This window comes from Heliangelus exortis, chromosome 3, assembly GCF_036169615.1.
Source record: "Heliangelus exortis chromosome 3, bHelExo1.hap1, whole genome shotgun sequence".
Lineage (NCBI taxonomy): Eukaryota > Metazoa > Chordata > Aves > Apodiformes > Trochilidae > Heliangelus > Heliangelus exortis.
In genome coordinates, this window is record NC_092424.1 from 23,385,424 (window position 1) to 23,407,931 (window position 22,508).

A 22,508-nucleotide genomic window follows, 5' to 3' on the forward strand; every position below is an offset into this window, starting at 1 on the left:
AATAAATTTTCTCTGCTAAAAATATTTCAAAACTATGTATATACTTAACTTGCAACCCAGTAAGTGTTAAATTAACTTTTTTCCACATAGCAAGCAGAGAGTAAAAGCAGACAGTAAATTTACCTCTGAACTCAATGTTATGTAAATATATAATTTATCTGTGACCATGCATTTGAAAAAAGGAAAGCAATAGTATGTTTTAGTCTTGGAAATCGTAAATTTGGTAGGAAGAGAGAAGAAAGATTAACCACGTTAGAATATAAGGACAAATTTGTTGCAAATGGATTTTTCAGCCATGCTGTACACAGATACCTAACATCCTATCTGCAGAATTATCTTCTATGAATCACAAGGAGTTGCAGAATCCTCAAATTGGAAATCACCCAGTCCAACATCCCTGCTAAAGCAGGACTTCCTAGAGCACATTACACATGAGTGAACCCAGGTTGCTTTTGAATGTCTCCAGAGAAGGAGACTCCACAACCTCTCAGAGCAGCCTGTTCCACTGCTTTGTCACCCTCACAATAAAGAACTTTCTCCTCATGTTTAAATTGAATTCCTGTGTTCCAGTTTGTGCCCAGTGCCCCTTGTCCTGTTGCTGCACACTACTGAGTCTGGCTCTGCCCTCCTTATACTCACCCTTTAGATATTTATAGACATTAATAAGGTCTCCTCTCAGATTTCTCCTCTCCAGGCTTATTAAATTTGCTAATTTAATAGCAAGTTATAGTAAAATATAAGGACTTTCTAATGGCAGACTTACTAGAGGCAAGGTTCTGGTATTCAAACTTTTGGTTTTAAACTCCTCAAAACATATGAAGCAAATTTGCTGTGGAAATCCTGTGGGCTGTGTTATGCTCTTCTACACAGCTTTAAAATACAACTCAGTGTCCTTTTTAGTATCACAGTAATTAGGTGTATTTTCTTTTTCTAGAATGAAGTAAAAATTCAGGATTGCCAAGATAAGATTACTTCGCTGGAGTGCTTTATCACCTCACAAAAATTGGAAATTGAGCAGTTGAAGTCAAATAAAGAAGAACTAAATAATTCCCTTAAAGAAGCTAACCAAACCTTAGGAGAACTCCTAAAAGCTAAGGTAAGAAAAAATTATTTAAGTGTTACCAACTACATAAGATGCAAGACACCATGTAGTAAAATAAATGTAGGATTGGGAACCAGTGCTCCCAAGTTTTGGATTGACTCAGTAGAGCCTCTGTTTGGCTAATGAAAACACAGAACATGGGGGAAACATTGTTACTATTGATCTAGTATGGAAAAATTATGCTATATATACCATGACTGAGGCCACCTAGAATTGGGTTATGTGATAATAAACACAGCAGCCTGTTGCCCACACTGAACATTATAACTGGCTTAGAATATACTCAAAGTGGTTAAATCACACTCAAAGAGACTAGGCAGTGCCTCTATTTTCTGTTTGTGAATTACTCTGGTAATAAAAGATACCATGTTCTGTCTTAAGCATTAGTCTTGATACATTGCTCTTGATTCTTTAGAGTTTATCGATTCCTTTTATAGAAATATTAACAAGTGTAATTATTAACTAGTGTAATTCTCTAAATGAGGATACAATGAACTCCACATACTATGAACAACTGATAGCTGGGAACAGTTCTAGATGTGTTTGGTTTAATTTCTAGAAGCACAAGTGAAATTTAACTAGCCAAATAACTGAATTTCTGTTCTCATTTCCCCTGCATCTCATCTACCTTCTTCCTTCCTTTCTTTCTCTTTTTCTTTCTTTGGTCTGTCTGTCTGTGATAGATTGCTGATTCCAAGTGTGTACTCCCACTTTGGGAATAAATGTCTCTGTATCTCTCTAATTGAACTCTTGAAGAAACAGACAATTACATCAAGTTACAACCAAACACTGAATTGCAATGCATCCATCTTTCTCAAAAGTTCTTTGTTCCACAGAATCCTCCACTGTGGTATTAATTTAGTACCAGCATTCCAGTGATACAATGCTATAGGATGTGTGCCAGCAACAGAAAACTGTACCCATGGTAGTGCAAAAGTAGCAAACAAGGCTTCAAGCTGTGCTTACTGTGTGATATTTGTACACAGGTTAGTATGAGACGATGTGAGCAGGGAACAGCCCTGGTGAGTGGAAGTAGGTGGGAATAAATGATCTGCTGCTGCTCAGAATAGTATTTTTGAGCTGTAATTTAGAGTGCAAAGCATCTTGCCTCTGAGATGCATTAGGGACGGGAAGAAGAATAAAGAACATTCAGACTAGGAGGGAGCACTTTAAAATTTAGAGAACTGAATCTGAAAGAGAATTTGAAATCTATTACCTAGAAAGCAGCACTTTCCTATGTGATGTCAGTGAAGTGATAACAGGTTGAAAAACTACTACTGTCTCAGAGTTCATACAGCTTCCTCGTGGGTAGGATGCTAGTCTTGACATCAGTGATCTGGACATTTGATGGTATATCTGAAGGGACTAAGTCTTCCCTACTGGTATTTTAATTCCTCTATTTTTCTGCTGAGTTAATCACCTGTATGTAGCCACCTAGTTAGGAGGACTTTCACGTCCCTGAAGTAGAGGAGGTTGTACTGAAACAAGTCAACAAGTATAAATTACACCCATACTTCACAGCTAATATAGTGTAACAATTTAGCTTCCATTCTACATTGCTGTGTTTAAATGGAAGACTTACATTTCTGTCGTAATTCTTATTTTACAGGCTGATAATACTAACATTATTGTTCAGCTCAAGAAGGAAAATGAATTTGCCCACAGTAAAGTTCAGCTCTGGATGAAATCATGTAAGCAGATGGAACAGGAAAAGGAAATGCTTCAGAAACAACTAATTGAATGTGATGAACTGTTAAAGAAAGAAAATATAACTATGTCAGACTATAAGAAAGAAGGTAATTGAATTTAAATTAAATCTTAATTCTTTCTCGACAGTGCATTATTTTATAAATCCTTTTTTTCTAAAATATCCATTTGCAAATGCTCTAGTACAGAGCATGATTGATAACTGGTATAACAAATAAAACTGCAAATGTGTAAAAAACTTTCAAAATCTAGTTCATCTTCTCTTAAGTATCAGAGGCAAGTCTGGATTATGGATATACATTCTAAATACTACATTTTTGTGGTCAAAAGTGACTTAAGGAAAAAGGGGAGTGTTTTTCTTAAGAATAAAAATTTGTTTGTGATATTTTTTTTTTTTTAGCATTTTCCAGCAAGTTTTCCACTCTGGTTCTCATGCTCTATGCTTCTTTTGGCTCATCTCATGAGATCCACTGTATTGTAAATAATACTTAAAGAAAGTTCCAGGTACAAATTCAAGTGTTCAGAAGTTTCAAATTGACAGGAAAATGGTTTGTCCATAAACTGGTCAAGGACTCCTCCAAAATTTTACATGTTTGCTCTCCATTTAGCAAATACATTATTATGTCTAATGTAGTATCAGTTTTATTACACACTCTCTTATTTTCTGTAGAGTTCCACTGTTATAAAAAGTATATAATTAATGAAAAGATGCCTGACTTGCAGTTTAAATCTTTTTATGACAGTAATATGAATAATGATGTTTTGCTTTGAAAGGTGCTGCTGAGAATGTCATTACAGAAGAAATTAAGTTAAAAATAGAAGAATTAGAGGCATTTGCAGAAGTAAAAACCAGAGAAGCAAATGAGAACTTGGAGAAATACTGCTCTCTAATTATTAAATATTATAAACTAGAGGAAGCAAATGAGATGCTTAAAACACAAGTCAGTTTGTTGAGTGCTCAGCTGAAACAGCAAACAAGTGATGCTGTCAGCACTCCTGTGCTGAATTCAGATGACTCATTAACAGGGAGCAATCAGCCTGTCAAAGAGATGAGGTCAGATGAAGACACTACTAAACTTTCAAGCAAAAGGCAGAGATGTGAAGGCAACGGAAAAGATAATGGAGAACCAAGATCCCCTGTGCCAGAGGCTTCGTCCAAAAAAAAAAGGAAGGATGATTTCTGTCAAAATCTGCTGGGTCAGGAGGACACAGACGGTGAGCCAGATGGGCTTCCAGAAGTAGTAAAGAAAGGTATTTATAGTGTTTTATAAGGGCAATCATTCTCCGAACATAGCATTTCTTTTTCATGTTTACTGAATTAGTTTTACACAGGGTGAATAGGTGATTTTTGGTGACAATGATGGAAGGTGAAAAGTAATCAATGGTAGATGTACCAGTTAGTGTCAAGTTAGAGTCTGTGGAGCTGTGGTGTAAGACCAGCAAAATATGTTTATGTTGGTTTAATAACTATCATTCTGCTGAGAGATAATGGTCCAGGCAGTCACAACTTCATAGTTTCTTGTGATGAATATACTAGAGGCTAAGCATATGATATGAAACATCAGCAGGTGTTTTGATGTCAGCAGATTTGCTGGAGTCATTTAAAAACATTATTTGAACCATTCACTGAAACTTAAAAGGAGATAAATGGGGAATCAATCTAATCTTAAAAGCTGCAAGATTGAAGGGCCAGAGGACTGTGCTGTGATAGTTGTTTTTGCCCCCTCCATAGACCCACAGTTCCTTCAGTATTACTCCTTACAAGATTAAAGAGGAGACTAAGAACTATGCAGGATCTGATTCCCAGGTGGTTGGTAGTGATGGCAGCAGGAGGACTTTGAGGAAAGAGGTATAAGGGCTGCCCCATGCTGGATGTGGTGAAGTCCACCCGGCTCCAATGGACAAAACTGAGTGCCAATAGAACCAATCAGAGGTGTTTGTCCCATCTGTGCAAATATAGATTCCTCATAGAATCATAAAATGGTTTGGGTTCTAATCAATCAGCATCCCTAAGTCCTTTTCCTCAGGACTGCTCTCAGTCCATTCTCCTTCTAATCTGTATTTGTCCTTGGGATTGCCCTGACCCAGGTGCAGGACCTTACACTTGGCTTTTTTGAACTTCATGAGATAGGCACAGGCCCCCCATTCCAGCCTGTCAAATTCACTCTGGAGGGCCTCCCTTTCCTCCAGGATGAGTAAGAAAGGGCAGTAAATCTTGAGATGAAAGAAGAACAAACTGGAGGGACAGGAGTAATGCGGAAGCTAAATATCATACTGAACAAGGCCAAGGGGTCTGGTGGTGGCCTGAGCTGGCAGGCAGCCCAAGGAGGCTGAGAGGAGACTAAGGAGGAGGTGGTGACCCCAGAAGGTCTACAGCCAGTGGGTTCATTCTTGCTAGAGCAATTGAAATAAAAACAAGGAGCAGGATCTGACCCCTAACTCCTGTAGTCCCACCACCTCTCTGCAGGTGTAGCATGTGGCCAGGTGGTTGGAGGCTAAAAACTTTTGAGGAGGGGTGTCTGCAGGGAAGCTGAGTTGTTTTATTCAAATGCTTGCTTATTTATGTGCTTGCATTTCTTTCATTAGCAGATTTAGTAATTAAAAGTGTGTTAATTTGCAATAAATTAAAAAGAATAATTGCCTGAGTTGAAATTGTTTTGCCCACAGAAGTAATATCGTAACATTTTCATGAGTGTTCAGTTTCATTCTGCTATGAATGCAATGAAATGAGCCTGATACTTCATCTCAGAGGTCAGAAAGTAACTGAGGAGACTGCACAAATCAGGGCTTCAAAAATACATGCTATGTTCAACCACCTATTAAGCACCCTGCTACAATAACTGCAATTGCAATCATCAAAAGACAAAGCATAGAGACGCTGAACCACCTCAATTCACTGCCAGAAGTCAAGATTTCTAAGTCTGCATGTTATTTGCCTTCCATTCTCTTACCAGCATTATTGTGTTTCTGCAAAAACACCTGTTCTGATGATATATGTGCCAGCTAATATTTGACTTCTAATAGACAAATTATCTCTCTATTAGACAATCGGTAAAAATGTAGTTCTAATCAGAGAAAAATAAGAAAAATCAAGAATATCTTGTCACAGTATTGTGTTCTGATTGAATTCTAGTAAAACCAGTACCATTTTCAGACTCAGAATTATTCTCCAAATAATATTCTGTCTGTAAAAAAAAAAAAACAAAACAGTTTTGTTACAGAATTACTGTTGTATCTTGTCTACAGGGCTTGCATATGAATTTTGACAAGATTTGTTCAGCAATCTTTTTGATCCATTTTCTTAAGTAACTCAAATTATTTATTTTAATCAACTATTTTTATCCCAATTGTGGAAAAAACCAAAAACCAAAAACAAGCACTTAAGGAAATGCAAGTTATTTATTTAGCTGGTTTAACAGAAGCTGTTTATTTTTCAGGGTTTGCTGATATCCCCACTGGAAAGGTGAGCCCTTACATTTTACGTAGAACAACTCTAAATCTAAGAACCAGTCCTCATTTGCCTTCCACGAGTGAGAAATTGCCTTTTCCTGCACAAGACATACAAAAATGCAAACAAGATAACATTGGTGAGCACTCCTGTTTGACAGCTGGTGGCAGCAAACCACAAAAGGTAACTTAAAAAAATTATCTGGGTATGAAAGCCATGAAGAAATCTAACACATTCACCAAATCTTGCCAAATAAGTTTGAGGATATATCACCATTCTTTACTTTTTTCAGCAATAAGATGAGAACATAAGTGCTGAGTCACTAAAATATGACAGAGGTCTTGACTATGTTTGCAATCTGCAAATTGTTCCTGTGATGCAATTTGTGACTTCATATGGAAACTCATTGAAAAATGTAAATTAAATACAGGTACATATAAATGTCTTACAATGGATATTAAAAATCATATATTCCTTATACTGTGGTGTCTTAGGATTCAGAAAAAGTAAATCGCAAAAAAAATTAACCTCTGGGAGTCTGAGTGGAGGTTTAAATTTTTCTGCTAAAAACTTATCTTGGAATTCCAGGTTCAAGATGCTATGAAATAACTAGATATTTGAGAGGCTGTTTAAACATGTAAGTAGAGAACAGCGATCGGTTTTTAAAGCTGATTTTTTTTTTAAAGTTTAGTAACAGAAGTTTAACTTTTGCAATTCTTTTCAGTAATATGACAAACTGCTGAATGTTTCACAGTACATCAGAATAAACATTCCTTTTAAACTGATGCAAATTCTTTGCAGATTATAGAAAAATGCTCCAGCATTAGAATAGAAATAAACACTTAGATGTCTGCAATATCCTTCAAGGTTTTTAACCATGCTATCTCAAATTGAGCAGTAAGAGAAAAGTTACATTGATACTTCATTACATGAAGGCTATGTAGAAACATGCCAGTAGCTAAGAATTCTTCCAGTTTGCCGGGTTACACAGAAGCCCTCTCTGGGCAACCAGTGGAGTCTGCCTCACAGACAAAAGTGAAGCCATAAAGCAAGAATACACCTTTTTTTCGTTTGTTTGTTCTTGTTTTTAAAAAATACAGGTATTTTGTGTTATCATATAAAGTATGTTGGCGTGATACCAAAAGTAAGTAAAGGCAAGAGCCACATAATTGAGTGGATGCAAGAGTTTTGAGGCCAGAAAGTACCATTGGGAAGATGAGTCAGATTAGAGCCATAATTTATATTGAGCTGTAGCAATAGGAAATCTGTATTTTGAAAAGTTTGTTTGATGTTTCAAGGGTTAATTACCTTACTTGTGAAAATTTCCTGCTTCTTGCAGACATTGCCTGGAGGTTGGTGTATTATTACTGTTTCATTAAGTGATGACAATAAATTTTATTTACACTCATTTATGTATGTTTTCCCATACCTTTAGAAGTGAAAAAAGGGTGTTGCTTGTAAAGCAACTCAGTAGCATAGAAAAAAAGGAAGCCTTGGTAGAAGGTTTCTTAATACTCACCTGCCAGCATGATGTAAGCTTGTTGTAGGCTCTTCCTGACCATAGTCAAGGTTACACCAAAGAACAAGTAATCAGTTATAAATTGTTTTTAATTTAACTGAAGGAGGGATTTCCCAAACACTCCTTCTCTTCTCCTAAACTTGTATTGTCTAGGTCTAAGGACAGCTACTCCTTACTTTCAACAATACATGAGAAATTCAGACTTCAGAGTTGTTTTTTGTTTCAAGATGACTTACATCTGTAAATTTCTGGAGGAATTGTTAAAAATATTGTTTCATCTTTTGCTGAAACCATCAAAACATGTTCCATGCTTTATGTTAATACACTATATGGTGTGTCTTACTTTAAAAATTAAATAAGCCTTGTTTCCTTCTCTTTGACAGGTTCTTATATATGTGCTTCTTTTCAGACACCCAGTTTCAAACTGGAAAATTTCTCAAGGTGCTTAAAATGTGCCCTGTCATTTTGTATGCAAATGTATTCACTTTCCTATGTGAAATTAACGTAGAATTTAAATTTACAGCTTTTACTGCATATCAGTTAAAATGCAAAACCAGTGGTTTCTGTCCAGATGTCAGCCAAAAAGAGACAACCATCTTTTATGTTTGCAAAATATGTACAGGAAAAATGAAATAAATATCTCAGTACACAATACCTGGTACTTTAGTGAACAGATATTCCTAGCAAATAGCCTGCCATCTGTGCAGCAAATACATCTTGCACTACACCAAAACAATTGATATCAAGTCTCACTGCATTGTATATTCAAAGTTATAACTGTCTTCAAAATATTTTTTCAGTTTTCAATATGTTAATATGTTTGCTACTTATTCCCAATATTTAGTCTTTTACAGTGAGTCTTTTGACTGACGGACTGACTGCAGAAAATCATTATGGTTTTCAATTACCAGTAAACCAGGACATTTTTGTTTTATGTTGCAGGTAAATGATGAACAGCAGTCCCATGCAGGAACAGCTTTGAAATCTACTCCAAGGTCACCACTTTGCCCATTTAAGCAATCCACAAAACCTGTCCCTGAAAATGCTAGGGAGGGCCGGCTGATGAACAAAGCAAAAAATTCTCTAAATGAACAAGGAGTACCTGAGCAAGATAAGGAAAAAGAAAATTGTAAGGTGCAGTAAATCTGTGTGGACCTAATAAGAGCTCAAAATAACTGATAAAAAAGCAGTTTGTGAAGTAAATACCAGAACTAAATGAGGGGTACCATTTCTCTTATACAGTGTTTAAAAATATATGGGGCTGCAGAGCTTGTTCTTGAATATTTAGTAATACCTATAGTCACTCAAACTTGTAGAATGATAATAAAAGAAGAGATATAATCAATGTTTTGTAGAATTTTCTGTACATAATTCTTCATAAACCTGTTAAAAAATTAAACCATAATGAGGACTACTTGTTGCCATCTAGTTCATTGTTGACAGTTTTTCTGTTTACTGAAGGTTGATTTACAGATGCAAACTCCTGGATCATTCAGAATGAAGCAGTGACTTCATTTATGAGTGCAAAGCCGCATCTAAAACCAAATGTAAGATGCATCCAGTGCACAGGTCCAGTGCTCTGTGTCTCAGCATCCCTTCTTCCAGATTAAAAGACTTTGTGCAAAGGTGTGGTGGGATGGGGTGTGTGAGATCTGATCTGAGCAAACCCAACTAAGACTGTTTTCCCTGAAACTAAATATCTACCAGTGTATCTCTTTGTACTTCCCAGTGTGCACTGGCCAGACTAGAACTAAAGGATATACAATGTAAATTTCATCTTTGCAAAATGGACCTTGGCCAGCCAGTAATCCTTAGCAAGCTGGTGGTAGGCATGATGTACCTGGCCAGAAAGGACACCATAAAAACAAACTGGGCTCACTCTTATCAGTTATGGCTGTCTGCTGGTTCTCTGCAGGTCACCTTCACCCTGTCAGTGCTTAGCCTCAAATATGTCACTTTATATGAAAATTGTTGCAGACTTATACCTGACGTAATGAGAGTGGAAGTGTTGGAGAAATAGTTGGGTGTCAAGAAATATCTTCATAGAATCCCCTGAATTAGCCCCTTTTCATTCAAGAAAAATCCCATTTTATGATCCCAAAAGAAGGTAACTCACCTGGAAGCAGTATTTAAGATTCCAGTATCATCAATAGAAGAAAACTCCATCTAGTTCACTTGAATTTAGGAGGATTCCATTACAAAGAAGCTCACAACAAGCAGGAACCTGTGGATTTCAAAGGTCTAACTATGCTTGCTCAGTAGCACAGAACCATTCTGTGCATGAGAAAAGGGGGGCATCAACTAAATCAGTCATCAGAAATTAGAATAGAAGTTACTTTCCAATAATTCTTATTGCTTATGCTTGCTTATGCAAGCCAGGTATTAGGAAAATCAAGCTCCTGTATGTGATCACTAGTGCCCTGAGACTCACAGTTGCACAGCAGAGAGATATTTTCATGCTACTCTTTTATCAGAAAGATGTTTCTTTTTTCAACAACAGTGGGTAACAATGTTTTCCACTCCTTTAAAAAAGATTCCTTAACATAAAAGGCAATACTTTTGTACCAAAAAAGTATAATGAGTGCTTCTCTAGTGATACAAATGTGAGATTCTACTTGAAGTTGAGTTAGTTTTCTACTCGAAACGGAGTGGTTTTCTCTCTCTACATATACATACACAACATTGTTCTGCCTTGTGTACAGCATTGTCCATTAGAATGAAGAGAATATGTCCATGAGAACAAATAATCTTGTCAACAGTCAAAGATTTTTAAAGAAATTCAGCATTTTTCTCAAATAAGTCTAACAGAATAACACAAACCAAACTATTCTGTATAATTTAAGAGCACAAAAACTTTATATTCAAGCTGTCCTTCAGTAATGATATACCTATGGTTAAAGTCAGATCAGTAGATTTTGTGCCTTTTTCTTAAACATCAATAGGGTTTTTTTAACACAAGCATTAGGTAATTAATCTTTGTGGCACTATGTCTAGGGGCATCTTCCAGGGAGATTGAAAGATGCCCATTTTAAAGGATGCATTTTGATTGCCTCATCTTCAGTCAGTATACCAATAAAGCTTCTCAAAAAAGTTATATTATTTCAGATAAGGTTTTGTATCTTTAAATTACTTAGGGATCTTGTGTGAAATTCTAGCAATTTAAAAAAAAATTAACTCCTTTGCAGTAGAAGAAATGTGGGTATGAAACTGCACTGGTAGGGGACAAGAGAAAAAAAGCCAGACAAAAGTGGTGTGTTTTAGTTATCCAAATTATTTTTGGTTTTATTCTGCTGCCTTGAAAAATGTCCCACTTGGAGAAGAGTGTGGAAAAAACATCTATCTTTAGAAAGCTATCCAATATTAGCCAGACCAATTTAAATTTCATGAAGTAAGGAAATATTAAAAGAAAGGACTGAGGCTTTACTAACTACATTTTTTCCAACTTGGCCATATTTTTATTTTGTAAGCCTTTAGATTTTGGTGTGAAATGCTTGCCTTTTGAAAGATTACAATGCCTGGTATTTTTCAGTAACTATTATGTATTATAGTACTAGCTAGTCTTAGCTTTGTGGCATATCAGCTAACATAGGTTAAGATTTTCAAGAGATGTTAAGGTACTTAGGTTAATACCTAAATCACTTGAAAATGAGGATTAATATTCAACATCCTGTTGCAAACTGATGAGTCTTCAGGTCACAGTTTGTGTAGGGTTTTGAAAGCTGTACAAAAAATGTAATTTCCAGCCTATTTGTAACTCAAGCTTGTAGTAGGCAACATAAAAATGCCTCATCAGAATTTCTAGTAAGATGATTGCACAGGATGTGTTTTGTTAGCATCAGCTATCCTAAATGAATAAAAGGACACTTGTATCTGGCTTTTTATTCTGGCTGTGAAAATCCCTACAACAACGCCATCTTCGATGCACTGGGATTGTTCTTATCATGTTATGCTGATTGTTGCCATAGTGACACAGTGTTATGTCACAGGAAGCTGCATCAGATAGGTCACTTCTTTGTTTTCCTGTTTGTCCAGGGTTTACTTTGTAACTGGTGTAAAATCTCGTTTGCAGTCCTAACTAATTTTGAATGCTCTCTGAAATAATCAAAGCTGTAGGTTAAAAGTATGTTGCAGGAATGCTGGTGCCCTTTTGCCATGCACCCTTTCAGCTGATGGAAAGGTCCAGTTGGTTTGTGATGTTTAGCTCTTTCTTCAGGCTTTGAACTATTCTTCTCCTTTTTACCTAGTAATGAAAGCAAAACATAAAAGGAGATTTGTTTGGCTGCTATGCTTCAAAGATTATTAATAAGGGTCAATGTTTGAACTGATCTGTCATAGCTCAAAATCTAGAATGTTCCTGGGTCAGGTTCTGCCCTGATTTCTTGCAGCCCACTCAGCTGCAGAGATCCTCAGAAGTCCCCCAAGCCTTGAGCACAGAAACAGGACAGAAGGGGCAGGCTGGAGACAGCCCCGTGCTTCCCATGACATAGCTACAATCTGATCAGCTACCATTTTGGCAGTTTGTTCAATTTATTTATTTATTAAATTAATCCTTAGTATGAAAAATACCATTTATTGAACATAGGTGTGAGGTACATTCTGAAGCATCAGCTTCCAGAAGATGCCCAGCATGGCATTATGGTTCCACACTTGGGCACAGCACTGATGTTCCTTGGCTCACAGCAGGATCACTTGGAAGAGTCTGCCAGTAAAAACTGGTGGGAAGGATGAAGCTGAAAGAAGAAACATGTTCCTGTATCCAGCTTACTAATTTTGTCATTGTGCCCTAGAATTGATGCAAATTAATATACTTTAGAGGGAAAAAATATTTTATTTTTACATCTGGAGCTGCAGTGAATCCAAAGCTGTCTAGTCTCAGGCGTGCATATTGGACAATAAACAACCTACAGTGTCCTAAAACCTTGAATGTCATGACAGAAAAGTAAAATGCACATCTAAAGGGAATTTTCTTTGTAGTGGGCTTTGCAAATGAAGGGTTTCTACACAGGGAAACAGCTGAGCATGTAAACACTGTACAGTCAGGAAAGTAGTGTCACTCAATGGCCTAGGTGCCTCCCTTGTAGGGAGAACACAATGAATTTATCCCAGAACTGGTTTCAGCTGCCTGATCCTTGCTCCTGCTCTTTGAGATTTCAGTTGTCTAACCCTTAAAGTGAGTCTGTTCCCTCTGCTTTTGCCACCTTACCCTAAACATCCAGAAGTTACAGTAAGATTGCCAGCAATTTTCTGCAGAAAACAGTAATCAAAACAGCTGTTTGGACTTTTTAGAGATTTTGACAACTGATTACACGGTGGACAACTGTGAAAGCAGATTGCAATAGCACTGTTCAAAAGCAATGTTGTGGAATTGCTTAAAATATGGCTTAGCATATCTACACAGTTCCAGTGACAGGAGATGGGCACATGTCCTCTCTCTGTGTGTGCATGTTCTCTGACACACAGACACATCCAAGCACTCATTTCAGTGCAGAGTTCAGAAACTATATGGAAGTTAGAAAAGCAGGACGCAGCTATAAAATAGCTAAATCTGCTTAGCTTTTTGGATTATTTGTCTTCCTGGAAGCTTTTTTAACAGCAGACAAATCATGATGTCTAGTCACAATTCAGCAGCTGAAATGTTGAGGTGAATGTGAGGATTGATGGGATTCACAGAAAAATCAGCATCTTTCTATATTTTCTTTTCTGTTACTGTGTGTCATAAATTAGAGATGAAAGCTTAGTGAGAATCTGCTCTCAGTACTGAATGGTGTTGCAGGCTTTATTTAGAAGGCCTGCTGAGTACCACATGAAAGACAGTGAATGTGAATCTGATATTGGGAAGGAAGGTTGACTTTCTCACTAAGTCCACATCAGATTACTGATTTGTTTTTTTACAGGCAAACCAGGGGAGTGGGAAATTATTAACTGTGGTTGGGGGCTGCTCTGATTTTTTTTCATATAGAGAAAGGGAAATGTTCTGTATTCTTTTGGCCCTGTGCTGAAAAATGATCTGTTTTCAATACTATCGTTGATTTTTAAATATATATGCAGCTTTAGTCATTCTCTGGTACTGAGTGATTGAAGATTTTAATTTTCCTGAGGAGCAGAGTTTGTATCTTTTTTCATTAACTTAGATGCAGATTATGGAGGCTAAAAGTAGTAATGGAGATGACGGATATTTCATACTTTGTTTTTTTTTTTCTTTTTAGTTTCTTGTGAGCAATTACAAAAGAGAAAAATCTGGTTTGTGATTTCCAGGTCTACTGCTCGCTTGACCCCCTGTTTAACTTGGTTAGCTGCTCTTCTACCTCTTTGTTATTTCAGTGCTTGCTGTTTAGCTCCTGATACCATCCTCAGATCAACAAATCTTCTGTTGAGACAGGCTGTTACATGTGGAAGCATTGGTTTATATCAAAGAATCTAAAAAGCAATCTCATCAACTGCACATACCTTTAAATAGTGTTTTCAGCATGAATGGGAAGGAAACCATAAGATGGGGTTATTCAGGTGGCTTCTTTGACACAGCAGCATGCTGCCTGTGTTGTAAGCACCATTTTTGATGCTAAAATGATGTGGAAAAAGTGAAAGTTTAGTGAATCAACTGCAAGAAAGAGAATATAGCCTTGAAAGTTCTGTCAGAGCTTCCAAAATGTAGATAGGCTCATAGGTAGAGTTTATCCTGTGTTTGGCTACAGCTCTGAAATAAAAGGCAGGGAAACTAATGTCTTGTCTTTGCTTGAATGCTGACACTTGAAAAAAATACAGAGTCAACCTCACCAGTCATAGGGCCGACTCTGGAAGACCCAAATCCAGTTCCTCCCGTGTGAACTGGTAAAGGGTTGCACAGTCCTAACAAAGGGTGCTATGGACAGAGCCATCTTTCATGAAGATTTCCCCCCACTTGTTTCTTTCTCCATATCTCTTCACCATCAGAGGAAACTTGTGGGATTGCAGTAATTTTAAAGGCAAGTCTCCAGGTTTCATCCACCACAGTTTCTATTTCTGCATTGCTGCCTGGGATACATTGCAAACATGTTGATGGGAGTGTAAGGGATTGCTGGCTTGCTATAGCAGGAAGGAGGATTCCACAAATTCACATGATCCCTGTGGTACACTGCAGATACTTCTATAAATTCAGTAATGCAGCTATGATTATTCTTCTTGCCTCTCAATTAACCAGTACTGTGCATATTGTTCCCTGTCAAATATCTTATTTTGTCAGTTGCCAGAAAGCAGTGTTGTTCTCTTTTCAAATAGCTGGTTTGATTTCTGGCAGTACTTGATTGCTTTAAAATGTTCTTTCTATATCCATTTTCCTCAATACTTAATTAATCAGAGAAAAAGACTGAAATCAGGTTTCAGTTAAGTAGGTATTTCACTTTTGTCCTCACTACCTCATTCATTTATTTACTCTAACTCAAATAGTCTCAGATTTTATCTTTCATTTGCAAGAAATTTTGCAGTCACCACTATCTCTTATAGCTAAAGGAAAATGCATCCTGTGCTGGGGAGAAGTAGAGAGTCAAGGCTGAAGAAGAGATGGCAGAAAGCAATCTGATATTAAAGCAAACCTGCATCTAAGAAGACTGTTCAAATGGCCATGGCAGAAAGCCATGTGACTGAAACTGCTACAGTGACAGCACAAAAGCTGAGTTAGTGAGGAGCTGCAATAGATTACAGGAGCATTCTTGTAACTTTGCAGTGAGGAGTTTAGTTTTAACATTGCATATACAGTTTTCATCTATGCTAAGTGCTACATGGAGTTTGAAGTGATCACTGCTTTACAGGATTGCAGCTGCTACAGCACCACCAATGCCTGAGCAATATCTGGGGTATGCCAGTGCCTTGACAGGAATGTCTTTAGGCATATACAGTGCAGGTAACTGCTTGAAAGTACCTGGCTCTCACCTTTATCTCCTTTCCCTTGCTGTGACCTGTTCTGTCATAAGTGCCCATGGGAAGGTAAGAGCCTGCATGTAGTAAGCTATCATGTTCCATGAAACACATTGCATAAGGTACCAGCAAATTTACCTTCTATTTGTAAGAAGAGTGTGGAACACTGCTACTAAATAATAGCCTGGGGCTACATATAGTCTAAGGTTATGCCTATCGTGCACAGGTTCCTCAGGGGTAAGACACTGGCTTGAAGTTCATAACTCAATGAAGAAAAAACAGTCTTTCCCCTGCCCCCATGTTTTACTGTGACCCCTGTGTTTTTTTATTTCATCCTTACAAAGAGCCAAGTCCATGTGAACTTAAATACATCAGTGTTCCAATATAATCATAATGTGGGAAAGGAAAGCAGTGATGAAATGTGTCTTCCACAGGTTAAAGAGCAGCCAGTTAGATGAACTTTTTGCTGTTTACTATCTTGAAAAATACAAAAGTTGATTCTGCATGGCAGATGATTGCTGAGTAGACTTAGAATGCCTGACCAGTGATGTTTGATTTGATCAAGATTGAGAAAACAATTAATATTACAGTAAGGATGAATCACATGGAATATGGAAAGGTGATTTGTGGGGATTCATGACAAAAAAATGGGTTATAGAAGCTATCATGTAAAAACAAGAAAAGGATATGTGAAATTAGAAGCTGTTCCACCGATAAGGTAAGTTCTAAGGAACTTATTGGGGAAGTCTGAAGACTTGAGTTTAAAGCGCATTATGATGGGCATTCAGTCTTAAGCATTTTAACAGAAAATTATTTCTTCTCATTGAAATATATTAAGGATGATGGATAATCTGCTCTCCATGAGCTAGAAACATGTAATGTCCAGGGCTTTAAAAGGAATCACTTTTCTAGCTCAGCATACTGGTGTTCAGAAAAAATCCAAACTCCTTGTGTTAGAGATTTCTCTGTGCATGTTTTGTTAAACTAACAGATGAGATTTTCAGTCTTCAATATCAAATGATTTCTTTTTCTTTTGAGAAATGTATGGCCTTGATAGACATTAGGAAATGCCCAAGAACAGTGAAAAGAACAACTTTTAATTTTCTCTATGACTCTTAAGTGATTGTTGTAATAATTTCTCAACTAATCTAAAAGTTATTGCAACCTAAAAACAAGACTGCCCTTCATAAATATTGTAGGTAATTTTATATCTTATATGCCCTTTTCAGCTGAGTTGACTGCTAAAGTAAACCTTCAACAAAAGAGAGAAATCCAGGAAGATGCTCAAACCTATCAAAGGCTGAGGACAGAGCACTCATGGCCAGACCTGCATAGTACTGATCCAACAGATTATATCCTGTATTTTGACTATATGACTGTCATCTTTTCCTCTCTTTTCTAGGTATTTCTGACATATAATGAGGCATGATCTGGGTTAGGCTTGGTTTCAGCACCTAAAGTAATGAAAGCTCTCAGCTGTCTATTCAGGTGTAAAGATTCTACTGTATGCATGTTCTGTGGTTGTGAGACTGACCATGTTTAGTGGTTATCTATTTATATCTTCCAGTTGTCTCCATGTGCAGAAATTCTGGTTTACATAGACCTATGTACTTGAAGAAAATGTTATTTGCCACTGCACACAGACAGCTGAATGTGGATATCAATGAACTGGTGCAGCATATCAGTGTTCTCACTGATGCAGGACATACTGCCAGAGCAGGTGGTGAAATGAGTGTGTCCAATTGAAATTTCAGAAGAAATTTAAGAAACGGAAATTAACATATTCATGCTGGAATCTCAAAAAATATTAGCCATACCACTTTGTCAAAATAGAAGATTCTTACTTTAAGATCCCTGCAAAAGAGAATTTGCTTCACAGGGAATGCCTCCTCCTGCCTGTGATGGGGCCATTGGGTCAGCACTGGTTTGGAAGAAAGTTTCCACATACCAGGTCACTGACATTTTCTGCTGTGAGAAGAAGAAACTTGGGTCCTGTGCTCATCTCAGAGCAGTCATTTTCATTTTTACTGGTTTACTTTTAAAACTTTCCCATGCACAGCATCTAATTATGGTACATTACAAAAATCTGTATTTAAATGGTAACAGTGCACAGTGCTGAAAGGGACTGTTGGTAAATTGCTTATTCACTTTGATGATTAAGCCAGTAATTATTGCATTAGGATCCTAAACCACACTCATCTGCTGATATATCTCCTAAGGCAATCCCAAGAGACATCATGGGCTAAGTAGAAAGGGAATGGCACTTGAAGAAGGGAAGGGCAAAGAACATGGAGGGGATAGTGCCAGGGATTACATGGAGGTTGCTTTCTCCTGTGTGTGCTTCAGTATGACTCAGGATACTGCTGGGGCGTGGTACATGAAAGAGGATTTTTTTGCCTTAGAAATGTAAAAATAGACTTTTCCACTAGAGGCTGTGCAAGACCCTGTGACACTTCCTGCCAGGTCTTAACACTGAGGCTATACTCACATAGCAATCAAAGCAAATAACTTTATTTGATGGAGTAAGATGGCCTTTCAGCTTCCACACCACTGTGGTATTCAGCTGTCTATGCTGTTCTGAGATCCCAGCATGTAAAGCTTGGTGACACTGCTGGATGCCATTCATCACCTGACTTCCACCTCCCCCTCACCTGAAGTAAATCTTTTGGTACCTTTATGCTGTATTTTTTTAAGAACATATACTTGATGCTCCTCCTAAAAACAAAGGCACAAAACAGATGTAAGATCTTAATGTGTGTCTTCAGGAGCTTTTGGCTATATATAATAAAATTCCAGGAAATAAGTTACTTTAAATAGTTTGCTCACTGGAAGACAGATGGACACTGGATCCCTCACCCCTGCAGATACTGTTAGTTTCCCATAAATTTCCTGAAATGATGCACCTACAGACCCATTTCAGTGGCTATTTCAATCAAGGCCAGTAGTGACATTTTTTCCACTCTCCTGGATTCTTAGAGATCCTCTTCTGCCTTTACCTCTTAGCAAGAACCAGCATTTTTTTCTTTTTTAGGAAGTATTTTTCATGGAGTTGATGGCTTCTTGAATCATATCTGAGTATGGATCAGGTTTTGAGGTCACTATTTTGCAGCTGAAACATCCTTGAGCTTCTAAGGGCATAAAACTATCTGGAGTTGGTTTTGAGCAAGTGAGTTGGTAAAAAAACTTTTACAAGCTTTCCTGAGTAGAGACCTTTTCATTACTACAGAAAACGGGGGAACTTGTTCATTCCGAAAATTTGCTAGAAAAACTCTCCAGTTCCTTAATAAGTGTGCTAGAAAAAAGTTATACTTCTAAACCATAAAGGAATGTTTAAACCCTCAAGGCTGGGTAGGTGAAAAACACCCTCAGCTGAAGGCTTCTAAGCAGGCCACAGAATGCAGTCTGCAGAGGCAGTAAAATAATGTGAACAGCAGAAATAAATCTTGGTGGGAGGAGTGGTGCACGGGCACAGTATTTGAAAGTGCATGTTCTAAAGTAAAGAAAACTATTCCTCAGACATACCTTGATGAACCAGATTGAAAATTGCCTTGGACTGGAGTCCAGTGAAAGAATTTCCACCTTACATCAATACCCATACCTAGAGTATAACCTCAAGGGTGAAGGTGCTAGTTTTAGGAGGCTCTTGTCTTTGAGACACTGTCTTTTCCTTACATTTTTTTTTTCCATATAAGTTTTATCAATATTCTTTCTTCACTACCTCTTTCATAGATACCATCTCTTTTTTTCTAATGGAATTCAGAAATGCTTTTTCTATTCTTCAGTTCCCACTGAGTGCATATCCTTCTACCTGGAAGAGTGATGCTGCTATTCTCCTTCTCAAAGCTGGAGAAGAGTTTACAGGCACTAAAGGTGCAACTTTCCTGGTAAGAGGTGGGGACTGCTTGGCTGATGCATGGCCAGACATGGAAGGTGGGTCAGGCAATGCAGTGTCCTCTCAATGCATGAACTGGCTGTACCCCTGTTTTTTTAGGAAGCAGTCTTGGACACTGCTGGAGTAAGTGCCAGCAGGAACTTGGAGGGGGGTGTTGGTTTTGTACTGCAAGTACACAGAAGAGCAGAACCCAGGGAAGCAAGTACCCAAATAATACATTGGCAGGTATCCAGCATGGGTAAAATAACACTGCAAAGACCTTGAAAAAAGTTTCTGTGTTCCTATTTTGTCTGTCTCAACCAGAAGACAGTGATTGTGCACAAAAAAAGGAGTTTTTGTTTGAAGTCAAGAAACTAAAAGAAAAAAACATGTTTTTGTAGGTTAAGAAGTCTGCTCACTATGGAATTCCTTTTCATTCACTTGCCAATTCACTTTTCAAAGTCTTAAAGCAATTCAGCTTCCATTACTTCACTTGTAAGAATTGTGCCTGTTCTAATAAATAAATGTCATTGCCCTCAAGCTTCTCCTGATGTAGGTAATCCTTATGCTTCTTATTTAGTCCTTTCAAGGAACAATCCTTTTTCCTGCACATGCTGTATCCTTATAATATGTAGAGACAATTTGGTCTTTTTCCCTTCATCGTTGCATGACTAAACATGCAAATATGTGTTTTTAAAAAGTCCTTTAAATCTGTTCTCAACCAATTAATTTTATTAATTTTTTCTGAGTTTCTTCAGTCTTCACTCAGTATTTTTGAGAGGCAAACACCAAGCTTAAGCTCTACTCAGGTGTAGAACCATACTTTTCAAAATAACAAACACGTCACAACAGGATGTAGTAAAAATCCACAACTGTTTAAAAAAAACATTCTTCTGGAAGTGTTGGGAGCCTATAGCAGCTTTCCAGTACCTGCAGGGGCCTACAGGAAAGTTGAGGATGCACTTTTTACAAGGGCATGTAGAACAGGACAAGGGATAATGACTTTAAATTGGAAGAGGGTAGATTTAGATCAGGCATTAGAAAGAAATTCTTCACTATGTGGGTGGTGAGACACGAGGTTTCCCAGGGAATTTGTAGCTGCCCTCTCCCTGGAAGTGTTCAAGGTCAGGCTGGATGGAGCTTTGAACAACCTGGTCCAGTGGGAAGTGTTCCTGCCTGTGGCAGGGGAGTAGGAACTAGATGGTCTTTAAGGTCCCTTCCAACCCAAACCATTCTATAAATTTTGAAAGAAGAAATCAAATACCTTCAGATACTATTAAAGGATTCTTGGCTCTATTTCTAAGGCACTCAGAGCCTTGCAGGAGTTAACCTTAGAAATCTGCTTGGCATCCTCTAGTCAGATGAAAATTACATATCCTCTCAAATTGAGTTTCTGTTAATGATTTTTTTTCCATGAAACGGACTTAAATTTCACTATTTTCATCCCAGAGTATTTTCATCTTAAACACTCTTGCCTACCTATGGATGCCATTCAGACCAGTATCTAAACAGGTAGAACAAACCAACTTTCTCCTAATGTCCTAATTTTGAAAGACAAAATAACCCTCTGTGTTCTATTTTATAATTCCTTTGTTTGTTGTTTATTCATCATGCAAAGAAAATGCACGACTCCCACCTGCCTGGTGTTGAAGGAAGTACAATATTAAATGGCAGCATTACAGATTTGCAGAAACGAGTAAGAAAAGGTAGCCCATTTAAAAGCCACACTATACCAGTTCCTCAGAAATGCTCCCACCTAAATCTGCTGCAGCAATATGAGCTTTGGAATACAAAGTCCAAATCTTGACCATGAATCCTCTGGATCATCAGACTGAACAAAATGCCTTCCTGTATGATGGCCCTTAAAATCAGATCTAGAAGAGGACTCAAGCATCAAATGCCCCTCAAGGCTAAAATTAGCAGCCTCACTCCCTGAAGAACATGGGAGAAGTGTGAAACCAAAAAGCCCTGTGACCCAACCCCTGTGCACTGGGCTGACAAGCAGTGTACAATGGAAGTGGAAAACTGTGACTAAACTTTTGCATTCTCTGCAGAGCTCAGAGGTCTGCTACAGGCTCTTAATATAGTTTTTTAAATCTTTTTATTTTATTTTATTTTTTATAAAGAGATTGTGAAAAAGAAAATCTATATTTGGCAGTTATTGAGACGAAGGAAAACTTAGTGCCTGTTAAATGAGCACTGCAACCTCAGCTTCTTGTGCTGGGGTCTCCCATTTTGCTTCTCTTATCTAACCTAGAGGAAGAACTTCAGAAGCCCAACTGAGCTGCTTGCTCAGGAGGTGTGGTGTTGGATTTGGGTCTCCCTAGTCTAGGTAAGGAATATGCCTCCATTTCATGGTAAATGCTTCAACCAGTCTGGGATAACAGCAAAGGTAATGACATCACTAATGCCATCTTATCTGTGAATTACTTTAAAAAAGGAAATAGTGTGTTCAGATTTTCCAAAGGGCAGTTATGAGCCCAGCTCTCAGGAGGGACTGCTCTAAGGTCTGGATTAAAATAGGCAGAGTTGCTTTTGCTCATCCTGGAAAAGATGACAGATTATCAGGGGAGAAAGATGCAGCTGTGGTCAGGTATTTGTGTCTGACATTTTCTATAGTCTCTCCCTGACAGCTTCTCTCTCAGCATGTGAAATTTTCAGATAAGTATTTTGAGGTTAATTCTCAACAGGCATCACATGGGGAGCCTTAATGTTCAACTAGATTTTTATATTCTGCTCTGGTGACCAAACTCCTAAAAGCAAGCTATTAAAACCCAAGGTATTATTACTGGATGCAGTTGCAGCCTAAAAGTTTCTCTTGTTCTAACTCCAGAAAATAGCAGTCATAGCAAAATAGTGCAGCAACAAACGTTCTTTGTAAACAGGTTTTATATTATCAAGGCCATTCTGCATGCTAAGTACATTAGCTATTTTTAAGGAAACTTATTAGAGTAACACACAAATACTTACA

At 37.7% G+C, this 22,508-nt stretch overlaps 2 protein-coding genes across 4 annotated transcripts in view; one reads left to right on the plus strand and one right to left on the minus strand.

The window, feature by feature from the left end:
• CENPF (centromere protein F) overlaps positions 1 to 9,121 on the plus strand; it is a 41,149-nt gene extending 32,028 nt beyond the window's left edge. Inside the window, exons 16-20 of one of the 3 annotated variants that reach the window (XM_071739629.1) lie at positions 935 to 1,096; positions 2,712 to 2,898; positions 3,584 to 4,060; positions 6,247 to 6,440; positions 8,719 to 9,121. In XM_071739629.1, coding sequence (XP_071595730.1) covers positions 935 to 1,096; positions 2,712 to 2,898; positions 3,584 to 4,060; positions 6,247 to 6,440; positions 8,719 to 8,919 — 1,221 coding nt within the window. In that variant the 3' untranslated portion in view covers positions 8,920 to 9,121. The remainder of the gene's footprint in view (positions 1 to 934; positions 1,097 to 2,711; positions 2,899 to 3,583; positions 4,061 to 6,246; positions 6,441 to 8,718) is intronic. The other 2 variants (XM_071739630.1, XM_071739631.1) reach the window with 2 other exon arrangements.
• Positions 9,122 to 11,295: 2,174 nt separating this feature from the next.
• Positions 11,296 to 22,508, minus strand: part of LOC139794282 (spermatogenesis-associated protein 7 homolog) — a 50,298-nt gene continuing 39,085 nt past the window's right edge. Inside the window, exon 11 of the mRNA XM_071739632.1 lies at positions 11,296 to 12,016. Within this exon, the coding sequence (XP_071595733.1) occupies positions 11,939 to 12,016 (78 nt within the window). The 3' untranslated portion in view covers positions 11,296 to 11,938. The remainder of the gene's footprint in view (positions 12,017 to 22,508) is intronic.